This window comes from Nansenia antarctica (genome assembly GCF_963989245.1).
Source record: "Nansenia antarctica genome assembly, chromosome: 3".
Lineage (NCBI taxonomy): Eukaryota > Metazoa > Chordata > Actinopteri > Argentiniformes > Microstomatidae > Nansenia > Nansenia antarctica.
In genome coordinates, this window is record NC_137688.1 from 1,293,219 (window position 1) to 1,307,059 (window position 13,841).

The window sequence follows — 13,841 nt, forward strand, 5'->3', positions numbered from 1 at the left end:
GATGGTGGAGTGATGTTGCTTCCACTTACGGATAATGCCCCCAATCACTGGCGGACTCAGGGGGGGGGCAGAGGGTGCGACCGCCCCTCCTGGTGCCCCCACAGTTGAAAAACGTCTCTCTGAGTGGCAAAAATGCCCTTTTGAGTGTCAAAATTAGAGGATGTGCCCTATTGGCTGCCCTTCCAATGGTCTAAACGTGACCATGTGCACTGATGGGGTCCCATGTTGTGGAGTAGGTGCCCTTTTTTTCTTTTCGCCCCTGCCCTTCAAACAGTCTGAGTCCGCAACTGCCCCCAATGGTGCTTACTGGAAGATTCAGAAGTTGTGAAATACCTCTGTAGCCAATTTCATTTTCATGTTTTGATGGTTGCGAAGGTCTTTGAGATTGAGATAACGTTTATTGCCATTATGCATACACATATAGGAATTTGCTTCGTCACCACAGCAAGTGCGTTTATACTTTTTTCACATGTCAAAAAACAGGACAACACAACAACAACAACACAGGACAGACAACAGTGCATTGGATAGTGCGGTATAGAGTAAAGTGCAGTGCAGAGTTTTTACAGTGAGTCCAGTTCAGTCCTGGGCAGACTTGGGGGCGGGGGGGAGGGGGAAGCCAGAGTCATTTATCAGCCTGGCGGCTGAGGGGTAGAAGCTGAGCCTGTGGCGGGCCTTCAGTGCCTTAGGCAGCCGCAACCTTCTTCCAGAGGGAAGCAGGGTGAGGAGGCCGTGGCCGGGGTGGAAGGGGTCGGCCATGATCTTCCTTGCCCTCCTCAGAGCCCTGGTGTCATGCAGGGAGTTGAGGGAGGGCAAGGGACAGCCGATCACCCTCTCTGCTGAACGTAGCACCCGCTGCAACTTGGCCTTGTCCTTGGTCGTTGCAGCAGGGAACCAGGTGATGATGGAGTGGGTGAGGATGGACTCTATGATGGCCATGTAGAACTGGACCATCATGGACCTCGGCAGCCTGAGTTTCCTCAGCTGCCGGAGGAAGAACATCCTCTTCTGGGCCTTCTTTGTGAGGGCCTCGGTGTTCTGCTCCCACTTTAGGTCCCGGGAGATGGTCATGCCTAGAAAGCGGCGTGACTCCACGGAGGCCACCGGGGTACCTCCCAGCGTGATGGGAGGGGGCAGGGCTGCTTTCCTTCGGAAGTCCACCACCATCTCCACTGTTTTCAGAGCATTTAGCTCCAGATTGTTTAAACTGCACCAGCTCTGCAGCCCCTCGATCTCACCCCTGTAGGCAGATTCGTCCCCCCCGGAGATGAGGCCCACCAGGGTGGTGTCGTCTGCAAACTTCAGGAGCTTGACCGAGGGGTGGCGGGAGACACAGCTGTCTTGAGCCAGGTCTTTGCTTTTACCCATCATTAGATGTGTGTTGTGCGGCACCTTGGTAACAAACAAACCCTTTTATAGCCCATCAATATATTCTAACCCAGCTGACATTAATTAGCACAGATTGGAGGTAGAGTTGCCTCCTAATTAGTTATGGTTTTCAGCTGGTTCCTTGCTGTGGTGTTCTGCTTTCTCTAAGGCTACGTTCACACATTAGGCTAGGTGCACGATCTCCACTACTTCCTGAAAGGCACCTTGCATGAACATATCCTGTCTCACTCTATTGGTTTAATTGATTAATCAGCTGTGCGGTAAACTGTTGGAACACACAGTGCACAGCTGATTAATCAATTAAACCAATAGAGTGAGACAGGATATGTTCATGCAAGGTGCCTTTCAGGAAGTAGTGGAGATCGGGCACCTAGCCTATTCCGATTTTTTACACAGATCCGATTTTTTAGTTTTTTTGCTTTGGCAGTTCACATGACTTTTAAAATGTGACCTATATTTGACCTACATTGACTCCCGTGTGAACATTCCACGGCCCTGAACTGACCCGCATGTGCAGAAGGATAGCGCACTGTTTACAATAATAATAATACATTAGACTTATATAGCGCTTTTCTAGACACTCAAAGACGCTTTACAAACTGAAAAGATCGAGTAGTAAAATAAAAAGAAGTGTCTTTGTAGGATACAGGTCTACTCTGTACACTGTCTGCAAGTATATCTAGATTTATGATATATAATATATAGGATAACATGATAACGTTACAACCGGATTCATTTTCAGGTTTTTGTGCAGCGGAAGCCGGCAAAGATATGAGCAAGATATGACCAATTGCGTCTAGAGTGCAGGGTTACCAGATGGGGCGGGTTACCGCCGAATGGGCTACTGGATTTATCGGTTATAGACTGGTTAGGCTGTAAATTGTCAATCCCATCTGACAACCCTGCTAGAGTGACGTAAAAGTCGCATTAAAAGAGACTTGACAGTTCAGACGGGGGCGCGTTGCTAAATACCAGACATGTATCCGATGTAATACCACCTCTGAACGCGACCCAGGTCGGACTTAAAAGAAGTCAGATTTCATGTGACTTGCGCTGTTCCCACGGTCATGCATAAATCAGACCTGAGTCGTGTGTCGGCAAAAATGTCGGGTATGTGGGTCACATTTCACTGCAGTGTGAACGTAGCCTCATTGTGTTCAATACTTTTTTCCTGTTTCATTCCACTTGATTACACATAACTTTATTTACATATTGACTTTAATGTTTCGATTTTTTGTCTGGATTGTTTGAGTTAATACCAAATTAACTCAAACAAGTCTGGTGCAAATTTCACTTGAATAGGCTCATTGGAACATGACATTTACTGGACAACATGTTGATGTGTTCAATACTTATTTCCCCCACTGTATAGTAGTACTACAACCATATATGGTAGTACAGCCTCCTACAACCATATATGGTAGTACAGCTTCCTACAACCATATATGGTAGTACAGCCTCCTACAACCATATATGGTAGTACAGCTTCCTACAACCATATATGGTAGTACAGCCTCCTACAACCATATATGGTAGTACAACCTCCTACAACCATATATGGTAGTACAGCTTCCTACAATTTACTACACGTTCATGCTGCAGCTTGTCAACGACAATGTCAACCAACAATCTGTCTACGAGTGCTGATAAGCCGGGGGTTTAAATACAGGAAGTGATGAAGTTGATGGCCAACAGGTGCACAAGACAGAACAGGTGGAGGTGATGATAGACAGGGAAAACCGGAGCCTGGCCACGCCCACACCTGGCCACGCCCACACTCAACCCAAACAGACAGGAGAGAGGGAGACAGACAGACCGAGAGAGGGAGACAGACAGACAGGAGAGAGGGAGACATCGGCACACACAAGGTGGAAATGGAGGGCGGGACAACTGCTGAAATTAAACAAACAAATAAAATACGATAATACAAGGCAGGGAGCTCATAATTGATCACCTATGTAGGTAGGTAAACATGTGTGGGTGGAGGCTGGGCCAGTGGGCGGGACAACAAAGAAGTGATACTCTCACAGCCGGTGGCGTGACACTGTTTAACCATGGTGGAGCGTTGCCTAACTCAGCTTCTTTAGACCTTGTCCCTACATATAAATGGACTTATATAGTTATATAACGCCTTATTCCAAAGCGCTTTACAACGGCCTCTCATTCACCCATTCACACACCCATTCACACACATTCACACACACACAGTGCCGAGCTACCATGCAAGGCGCCAGCCTGCTCATCAGGAGCAATTTGGGGGTTCAGTGTCTTGCCCAAGGACACTTCGACATGTGGCCAGTCGGGGGTTCGAACCGCCGATCTGCCCTCTGACCTTGTGATCATTAGACGGCGGCTCTACCTCCTGCGCCACAGCCGCCCCACATGTGGTGTGTTTCATACATGAGATCAGCTGAAACCAGACCGGTTTGTTGTTGTTTGAATTCCAGAATGCCCCTTTAAACATGCGGACCGGTGAGTCAGGAATCCACTATGTTTAACACTACAACAGCCGTGCCTATTTTACCTACTAGTAGAGCCGCCTTGGGGGTCAAATAGACCCCCTTTTTAGAATGTAAAGCTGCTATATACACACAGAGATCACTAGAGGGCGCTTCTTTTTTTTAGCCTGCCTCCTACGCAGAAAAACTGCGAAACAGCTTTCTACTATCTTATCCTGAAGTGATTTTGAAAATGTAAGGATCCTGGGTGGTAGAACTGCACATATCTAGGAAAAGTCATGAAAGGAGGGTCCTGAAATTTGATCGAGTGCAAAGATAGATTTTTTTTTTTTTTTACTCACAGGGGTCACTGTGACCCCTCACGGCTCTTCTGGTGTTAAAGACTGTCAGTCCCTGCGTTCAGAGTCTGTAAATCTGAGAGCGGGTGACATCTCTCCAGCACCATCCCTCAGCTTTACGGGCGGGAGATGACGTTCCGTTTGTTTTTCAAAGGACAGGTTTGTGGCTGAAACCATTCATCATCCCCCCCCGTCAAAGTTGGCAGTAATTGAACCCCCGGAGGCTCATATTGACTTGCCTTGAACTATAAAGATGTTTTTTGTCTGTTTAAATTATAATCAAACAATCAAAACACTAATTAAATCAACGCATGCAGATTAAATGATGCTCATAGTTTCGTGATAGATAGATATACAGCTGTGCGGTGAGACTTTCTCAGCCGGTTCCCACATATTACTGCTCTATTTGAGTTCAGGCCTCAGGCGTAGCTCCATTGAGCTGTCACCATCAATCACTACCAACCACTGTGTGTGTGTGTATGTGTGCATGCACGTGGGATGACTTTATTTGCCCCCTCGGATAAATGTCTCACATAACTTACAGCTCATGTCATGTTGGCCTCCGGGTGCCATCCCTCTGCTCTGTGAATCTGTACTCCGCACCAGGCTGCCAGGACCCGGGTCCCTTAATAGCAGCTAGCACTGCACTGACACTGACACTGACACTGCACTGCACTGCACTGCACTCTGGCACTCCTACACTCCTGCACTTCTACACTCCTACACTCCTGCACTTCTACACTTCTACACTTCTACACTCCTATACTTCTCCACTTTACTTTACTGCTAACTGCTGCTACAGATATATTGTGACGTTAGAATTATAAGGTTCTATCTCAATTTTTGTCAAAATTTAGTTTTTTACATAATCTGATCCATTAGGTGTTTATTATTAATGCCTGTGTGGTGTTATTTTTTTAAATGTTGACATTTTTGAGTTAGTAATTAATAAAATACAAAGGTTCCATCTCACAAAACATAATGGAATGTAAAAACTTTGACGCTCAATATCTCTGAACGGCCCTAAACGGAGATAGAACCTTATAATTCTAAGATCACGATATTCAGAATACTTTGACGTATTTACTGTTATTACTTTAGTGCTTATATTTATGTTTACATTCATGTTCATGGTTATGTTTACATGTGTACTTATGACACTGTGTTGTTGATGTTGATTGATGTTGTAGCGCTGCTCTGTCTTGAGCACGTCGTTGCACCGTGTGTACCATATTGGATATTGGATGTAATGACAAATACACTTTGAGCTTTGAACCCCCTCACACTTCCTTTATTCACCTCTCACAACATTATTTACAGAATTCAAAAAGAAAAAAAAGTGCTAAAAGATTAAAATCACACAATTCAAACAAACACAATAACAAAAAAAGAGAGATTCATTAAATAGAAAGGAAGAACTGAGAACTCTGTTACTATGCCAACATGTCATCTCTAAATATGCAGTATTCTCTAGAGGTGTACAGTGTAAGAAAGTGCTTCTCCAAAAAAGAGTTCTTGTCGACCACCCGTGGAATGTGTTACTGAAGTGTTTGTGTGTTCAGCTGTTCTCAGGTGGAGGTCAGCCCTGTCTACTCTACTGGTCTCGCCCCTTCTGTTCTCAGGTGGAGAGAGAGAGAGAGAGAGAGAGAAGGATCGAACGGCGTAACCATGTCCTAATAAAACAGATCAGGAAGTACATCCAAGTAGAAATAATCATATTATTTTGTTTCTTTCAGCTCTGTATTGGGAGGCGGTCAGTCTATTTGGCTCCCGGTGAGGATGAGACACGCAGTCCTATAGTGTTGCGCACGGCACGTTTCTATCTGAACCTTATGTCACGCTTCAATCTCCCTGAGGAGGAGACATGCATGGTACTCAATCATATGACATCATCACCAACAATGAGGTGACTTCCTGCTGCAGATACGGTATCTTCAACAACAACAACAACAACAGCAACTACTAAAGTATGCATCTTATCCACACCACAGCCATTTATCACTGACTAACCTTCCCCAGGTTTGACCTGCGGATCTCTGTAAAAAAAAACAACAACACACCTACACACAAAAATTACAACAATTCAGAAAAACCCCATGCTAGTGGATCGTCATTAATCATGTGCCATGGTTTTAAAAGCCACAATCGTTAGGCAACCCACACTAGTTGTCTATGGTAGAACATTGTGCAATGAATAAGGCAGATAATTGGCATTATGTGGCTATGGAGTCAGGGTATAAGGTTAAGGTGTTCCTTGAAATGGGTATCGCTATTTGGGTGTAGCTCTACGCATTTAGCTATATATTCTCACTTTTTTGGGGGGAATTGCGCACTAACAGAAGAGTTTTGGTTCACGTGACAAATCTTCACAGGGTATAAAATGTGGTATCGTTGCGGGCGAGATGCTTGCGCCGTTTCATAACAGGAATTCTGAAAATGGGGAGAGGTGGTTTGCGCCGCACGAGGAGAAGAGAACTATGGAGATGAAAGAAAACAACGTCCTTATTGGCCCTGACGAAGCCCTTGTGCCAGAATGGAGCGGCATTTTAATATGTTAGACTTTTTTGATATTTCTAGAAAATTTTACTTTTTGAAACTCTGTAAGGCACGAGAGGTTACAGCATTACAATCTGACAGACTAGTTCAACATAATTCAGTACATTTAAGATTTCAGACTAACACCCAATGACATGTCCATAGCCCCTCACCCAGAACACACACACACACACACACACACACACACACACACACACGGGGTGACATCATCAGTCCTCTAAACAGCTCCACAGCTGAGATTTGTTGTGACAAGGTCTGGTGAAAAAGTCCCCATGTAGGGCATGGTCATATATATCTTATTTTTTTTTTTACAGATTATGAAAGTGCAGATTGTAAGCTTTCAAATGATGTGTCATACATTGGAAATAGTTGAAGAGAGACATGCTTATTTGAACGCTGCTACACCTCAAACCAAATACTGGAGAAACCCACTCTGAATCAAAACAGGTTTGCTACCATGGCGTTGGTAACTAGCAGCCAAGAAGGAACATCGCTATGAACATCTAACTGCATGTTCAGCATTATCACAACATGCTGATAGAACATCAAGATGCTAAAAGCACATAACTACACATAATTCGATGATCACACGGTCCATGCTTTTGAACACGTCCTAAAACTTGCCTTTGTTTACACGCCATGTATCACTAACCCAGTAGCCTGGAGCAGGACGGGGCGCGATACAGTGAATCCAAATTCACAGATTATAAGTATTTAGTGATCCTAAAACTGTTGCCTGTTATACTGAGTCGACTTTTCAACACTTAAACTTTCGTAATATGAAGAAAAAAAAAAGGAAAACACAAAAAATAAGCGTTTTGATCATTTTTTTGGTGCGCGACTTAAGAATTGCCGATATGCGGACCTTTTCACCAGCCTGTGTCACATTTGACAAAAAACAACAACAATTAAAACATTTCAAACTCACAGGAGAGAACTCCATCCAAAATGAGTTTGGAACACTACTATCTAGCTATGACATGGGTATTAGTTATACACACTTCATTTTAGACGTAAATCATTGATAAATCTCATAGCAGATATTGTGTGTGTGTGTGGGGGGGGGGGGGCTGTTTAGGGGACGTAAAATGTGACCCGAGATATAAAAGTTTCGTTTAGAAACCCTATTGATAAGGCGTGCACACACGCACGCACGCACGCAGACAGACAGACAGACAGACAGACACAGACACACACACACACACACACACACACTCTCTCTCTCTCTCTCTCTCTCTCACACACACACACACACAAACACACAAACACACACTTAAAGCGTGGTTGGAAGGTCATACCACCAACTCCACTAGCTCACAGTATTCTACTTTTAATCAGGTTAGGCCTAGTTCTGGAAAAGGCCAGGTTCTGGAAAAGGCCTGGTTCTGGATCGGCCTAGTTCCTGGTGGTCCTGTTGGTGATCCAGAGGGTCTATGATGCTGAGCTGAGCAGGTTGCTGAGAACTGTGAATTGGAAAAGAACACATGTTGGGTTGGTAACACAGACATACACACACAACACACACATCCTTTATTTAACGTTTTATGTTCTGTCACAATGCTTACAGACTTGACGGTTTATGATGACTTATATGACGTATTACTGGTCTAGAATGATAAATATGCTATGAAGCATGACACTGAAATGTGTTTTCTCTCAGGTTTGAGTGCAAACAGCGCTTAGTTTGAGCAGATGAGCAAAACTGAAATGATGGCTGATAGATAACCAACCATGTGACCACTGACCACCACACAGACCCAAAACTTTTTTATTTTTTTTATGATGTATATGATGTTCTTGAGTGTTTAAGTGTGATGTTTTTATTTCCTGTAGTTCTGTTTTATGTGATATTTCTATGTCCTGTAGTTCTGTTTTAAATAGTTTATAACATCTGAGGCCGTATTTCCTCTGTGGGTTTACCTGCCCAGGGACTGCTGATGTCATGTAGCTACCCAGCTAACTCAGGGAGAGTCAATGAGACTGTCCACTGTCCTTTTTAAATAAACAAATAAACAAATAAAGTAAGTAAATAAGGAAGCAGGCGTGGTCAGGACTCACCCTGGGGGTCAGACTGGGCCCCGACCTCCTCCTTGTGGGCGCTCTCTGGATCCCCTGGCGGAGAGAGAGGGAATGAGGGAGGTTCATATGATACAAGAGAGAGGGAATGAGGGAGGTTCATATGATACAAGAGAGAGGGAATGAGGGAGGTTCATATAACACAAGAGAGAGGGAATGAGGGAGGTTCATATGATACAAGTACAAGTATAACACAAAACATGGATACATATATACTGTATGTTACAGTACATGTGGGAATACGGTACATGTGAGAAAACTAGGGTTAGGGTTAGGTGCTAGGGTGACTTGGTACATGCTGGCATGTCTAACCTTAACCCTATCCCTAACCCTACCCCTAACCCTAACCCTAACCCTAACCGTAGCACCCTAGCACCTAACCCTAACCCTAGTTTTCCCACATGTACCGTCTTCCCACATATACCGTAACATATATACACATATATTCAGATAACATGTCATATAAAACCCAATATATCATATAAAACCTAGGGTAAATATAGACTACCACAGTGCATGCATTATGGGGTATGTAGATGATTATCTGGTTACAGGGAAAATACTGCTGATTATATAATTGAGTAAAATAGTGTCCGGACGATGATAAAACGACTTTTCAAATTCCCACACCTCACACTAAATAAATATAATAAATACATACATGTTTGCATGTACACACACCTTGGAAATATATTTTTTATATAACAAGGAAACCTGATAAACCTATTACTATTGTTATTATTTTACTATTATTTATTTATTATTATTTTATTTATTCTTTTTTTATCACATTCCTATCATGGATAATAATTGTTACTCTCAAGCTTATACGTAGATCCTGCTGTTTTCCCAGTAATAATGTAATTAAGTGAAAGTCTTCTGAATGTGGACAGCAAACTGCAACTCTCTTCCCTAAGTCGGTGTTAACTCACCCCAGTGGCGGGGGCGAATAAAGTTGCCCAAATTGTCAACATTATAGAGTGCCAAGGGTGACTTTATTTACCAAGAATGCATAAATGATGGTGCTTCATTTTGTAGACAATCAAAGTACTGTGGCTAGGTAAATAACACACAAAACACTTGGCAGTTGGTGAATGTTACGGAATTCGTTGGCGGTTAGTGCTACAATTAGCCAACAGTGAGTTAAAGGAACTGTCAGACATGTATGTCTTATAGTAATAAAATACACTTCTTGAATATGATGTAATATACACTCACTGAGCACGTTATTAGGAACACTATACTAAAACTGGGTGGGGCCTCCCTTTGCTCTCAAAACAGCTGCCTGAATTATTCAGGGAATTAATTCCACAAGATGTTGTAAACGCTCCAAGTTTTAAGTTACGGTTACAGTTTTTAAGCTGTAAATCTTCTGTTCTACGACATCATAAAAGTGTTGATTCAGATCCCGTGACTGGGAAGGCCGCTGAGGAACACTGAACTCACTGTCATGTTCATGACACCAGTAGGAGACGACTTCTGGTGTGTGGCATGGTGCATGGCGCATGGTGCATGGTGCATTATCATGCTGGAAGTAGCCGTTAGAAGATAAACATGGTGCATTATCATGCTGGAAGTAGCCGTTAGAAGATAAACATGGTGCATTATCATGCTGGAAGTAGCCGTTAGAAGATAAACATGGTGCGTTATCATGCTGGAAGTAGCCGTTAGAAGATAAATGGTAAATTAAAGGTATATTGTGGCTATGAAGGGAGGCACATGGTCAGCAACAACACTCAGACAGGCTGTGGCATTCAAGCGGTGATTGATTGGTATTAACAGGCCCAAAGCGTGCCAAGAAAACATTCTTGCGATCATTCACACCATCTCCACCAGCTGGAAAGGTGTATAGGTGCTCTGAATAAAGTGTTCAGTGAGTGTATAACTGTATAACAGCAAAATACAACCCAGTCAGTTTTTTGTGGGCTGCCTATTTCAGGAAACAGGCGATTCATCAAGTCACAGCAGTACTATCAGTTTGTTTTGTTGGAGAGATAAACAAGAACTGTTGTCTCATGTTCTAGGGGATAGGGGATAGTGGTGGCCTAGTAGTGGATAGTGAGTTGGACTGGTGATTTGAACGACATAAGTCCAAATCCCACCTGGGAACACCACCACAAGTGTGCCCTTGAGTAAGGCACTTAGCCCTAAGTTACTCCAGGCAGACTGTCGCCAAATACTGTGGTGAATATGTAAGAGGTAGTTACGCTTGGTCTGTCTTTCATTTAATAAATGACCTAACTAGCACGGTTAACTAGTTTGTGCTGCCGTCATTTAAACGTACACACACAATAACAGCCCGTCCAGAAAAGGGCTGAACATGAGGCTGCATTGAAGCTAGAGGGTTAGGGTTAACCCTAACCCTAACCCTTTAGATTAACATCTCAGTGGTACTTTCAGCAAAAAACTTCAAAGACAAGTTTTGGGGACCCCAGAGACCCCAGAGACCTATACAGAGCTGCCAAGTCTCATGCTTTGGCCGTGAGACACACGCATATCAAGCAGTTCACACTCTCACACGCCACACCTTAAATTTCTCACGCCGAGAAATAACAATTGTTTTGCGGGACTTTAATTATTTTTTTTTTGTTATTCCTTGATAGAAAGCTACCGGACAAGAGTTCCGTGGCATCTTTCTGCACGCGCATTAACTTGAGTCTGCAGTCGAAGCGGGAGGCGAGCGCTGATGGAAGAACCTGTGTTCACGCGAGCTGCATGTAAGAACGTAGCAAGTCTCTAACACCAGGGACAGCGACGGAAACAAGTCACAGACTTTATCGCTCTATCCCTGACAATCACAAGTAGGATCATTGCTTGGCCGATGTATAAATCAAATCAAATAAAAAATGTGCATACAACATTGTATCTGGTAGCCTACTGGTACTTTCAAACTGCAAGCTGTTTATTAATATCACAAGGTTTTTTGCACGAAATAAACTTCTCTGTGAGCGGCAATTCCTTCGACTCACATACACGCGATGTATGTATTTTTAAGAGAAATGGCCAACACCCTCATCACCAACTGTGACATGGTTGTTATACTTAGGTTAGGGCGGGAGGTGTGAATGTTGTGGTTAAGTATGCTAGTTCTACCGTCAGTTGGCCTCGCCTGTACGTATCCTGTCTTGGCTGTTTATCTCACACATGCACACACCTTGGCAGTGGGCCTCATAAAAAAAGCCCCCTGCCTCTCTGGGACTTCCACTCGTGAGGTTAGGCTTAAAGCCCAATTTATACTTCTGCGTAAAATCGACGGCGTAGCCTACGCCGTAGCTTGCGTAGGCCCGCACCTCTCCAAAAATGTAACTACGCGGCAGTGCCTACGCAACCGTAAGCACTGTGATTGGTCCGCTTGGTAGCACATGATTCCGACATGACTCTCTCGTAGGCCAAAATGCGGAAGCCATGACAGAAATGTAATTTACTTTTTCTGTAATTACTTATTAATAAAGATTTTAAAAAATATGATAACCATCGTATTATCTTAGTTTAATGTCATTACAATGCATCATAGAACTTTTATTTACAAGCATAACAAAATAAAAATCGCTATTATGCCGCTATGAATACACCGTTCCAACGGAGCGCCCTATGGAAGCGTCAGGCACAGCCTTCCTATAAGGAGCGCGATTCACATTTACGAGATGTACAATCCTGTTTATTTAGAAATAAATGATTAGTTACAGGGAGCCCCATGGCTGTTCAAGTCGTCGTCATTCAGATCAGTGGTATATATACTGACTTCTGACACTCCAAAACACATTTCACAGGAGCCATCAACAACGTCCCAACTGGGTCGTCAGAGAGACCGTCGGCACATTGAGGTCAGCTAGCTACACTACATCCTTATGCACTACTACTGTCACTGGGTTATGATACTATTCGCATTATTCACGCCGCGGCCATTTCTAAAACGAAAACGAGGCTTTGTTGGGAAACCCCCGGAAGTAACACCATGGCAACCATGAACGCTAATGTGCCATGATCCCCAAACTTGTGCAAACGAAAGGGTACAGCAACTGGCTGGAGGGATATATTCATGAAGTTAAAGGTAAATTCATCGTCTGCACACCGGCAAGAGTTAGGCTAGCTCTAACTAATTGTTATGGTCGGTATTTGGCCGACCAGTGTTATATGACCGGCTATCAATCGAGAAGCAGTCTACCTCCTGGTGTGGATGGCTAAATCTGTGTTCATCTTGTTCATTATGTTGCCTTATGTTATGTACAACATTATGTTGTTCGAGGAGAAAGATTCCAAAGCATTTCACTATATCAATCACGGCTGTATTCGTACTTCGTGCACAACAGTTTGATTTGATCTGATTGTGTGTATTGTGCATGCATGCCCTTTCTAGCACCAACTTTCTCTGTCTAGAGAGAGAGAGAGAGAGAGAGAGACAGAGAGGGAGAGGGAGAGAGAGAGAGAGAGAGAGAGAGGTAAGAGAGAGAGGGACAGAGAGGGAGAGAAAGTGTATTTTGTTCTGAGATGTCACCCACCTTCTCGGTTCTTGAAGCAGAGTTTCTTCTTCTGGTAAGTATAGTATCCGACCGCGGCTCCGACCACCGCCACGCAGACGGCACTCAGGATGCCCGCCACCGAGCTGGAGCCGCCTTCTGCAGGGGGACGAGGGTCAACAACACATGAGTCTGTTTCTTTTTTTTGTTATTTTATGTTATGTTTTATGTTATGTTATTTTTTCTGAGTGGGCCAGTCCCACTCATATTTTTCATTTGTATTGATAGATACAGTGGAGAATTAGACAGGAAGGATGGGTGAGAGAGAGAGGAGGGATGACATGCAGGATATGTCCCCGGCCGGGATTCGAACCGGGGACCCTGCTGTTACATGGTCGACGCTTAACCCACTACACCACCTAAGCGCCACACATGAGTCTGTTTCTGGTACTAAGATTTCCACTGGACATTAAAGCTGTTTGTGATTGTGAGGCTTAAGTGGTTAGGATATTAATTAATTGCTCCCAGTGAGTGGGCGGGCCGGCCGGCGCCTTGCATGGCAGCTT

The 13,841-nt window shown here is 43.8% G+C and overlaps 1 protein-coding gene across 1 annotated transcript in view; it reads right to left on the reverse strand.

Annotated features, from left to right (window-relative positions):
• Positions 1 to 13,841, reverse strand: part of LOC308153192 (arylsulfatase D-like) — a gene marked incomplete at its 5' end in the record, with an annotated part of 89,686 nt that overhangs the window by 60,505 nt on the left and 15,340 nt on the right. Inside the window, 2 exons of the mRNA XM_080526278.1 lie at positions 8,801 to 8,854; positions 13,318 to 13,434. Of these exons, the coding sequence (XP_080382404.1) occupies positions 8,801 to 8,854; positions 13,318 to 13,434 (171 nt within the window). The remainder of the gene's footprint in view (positions 1 to 8,800; positions 8,855 to 13,317; positions 13,435 to 13,841) is intronic.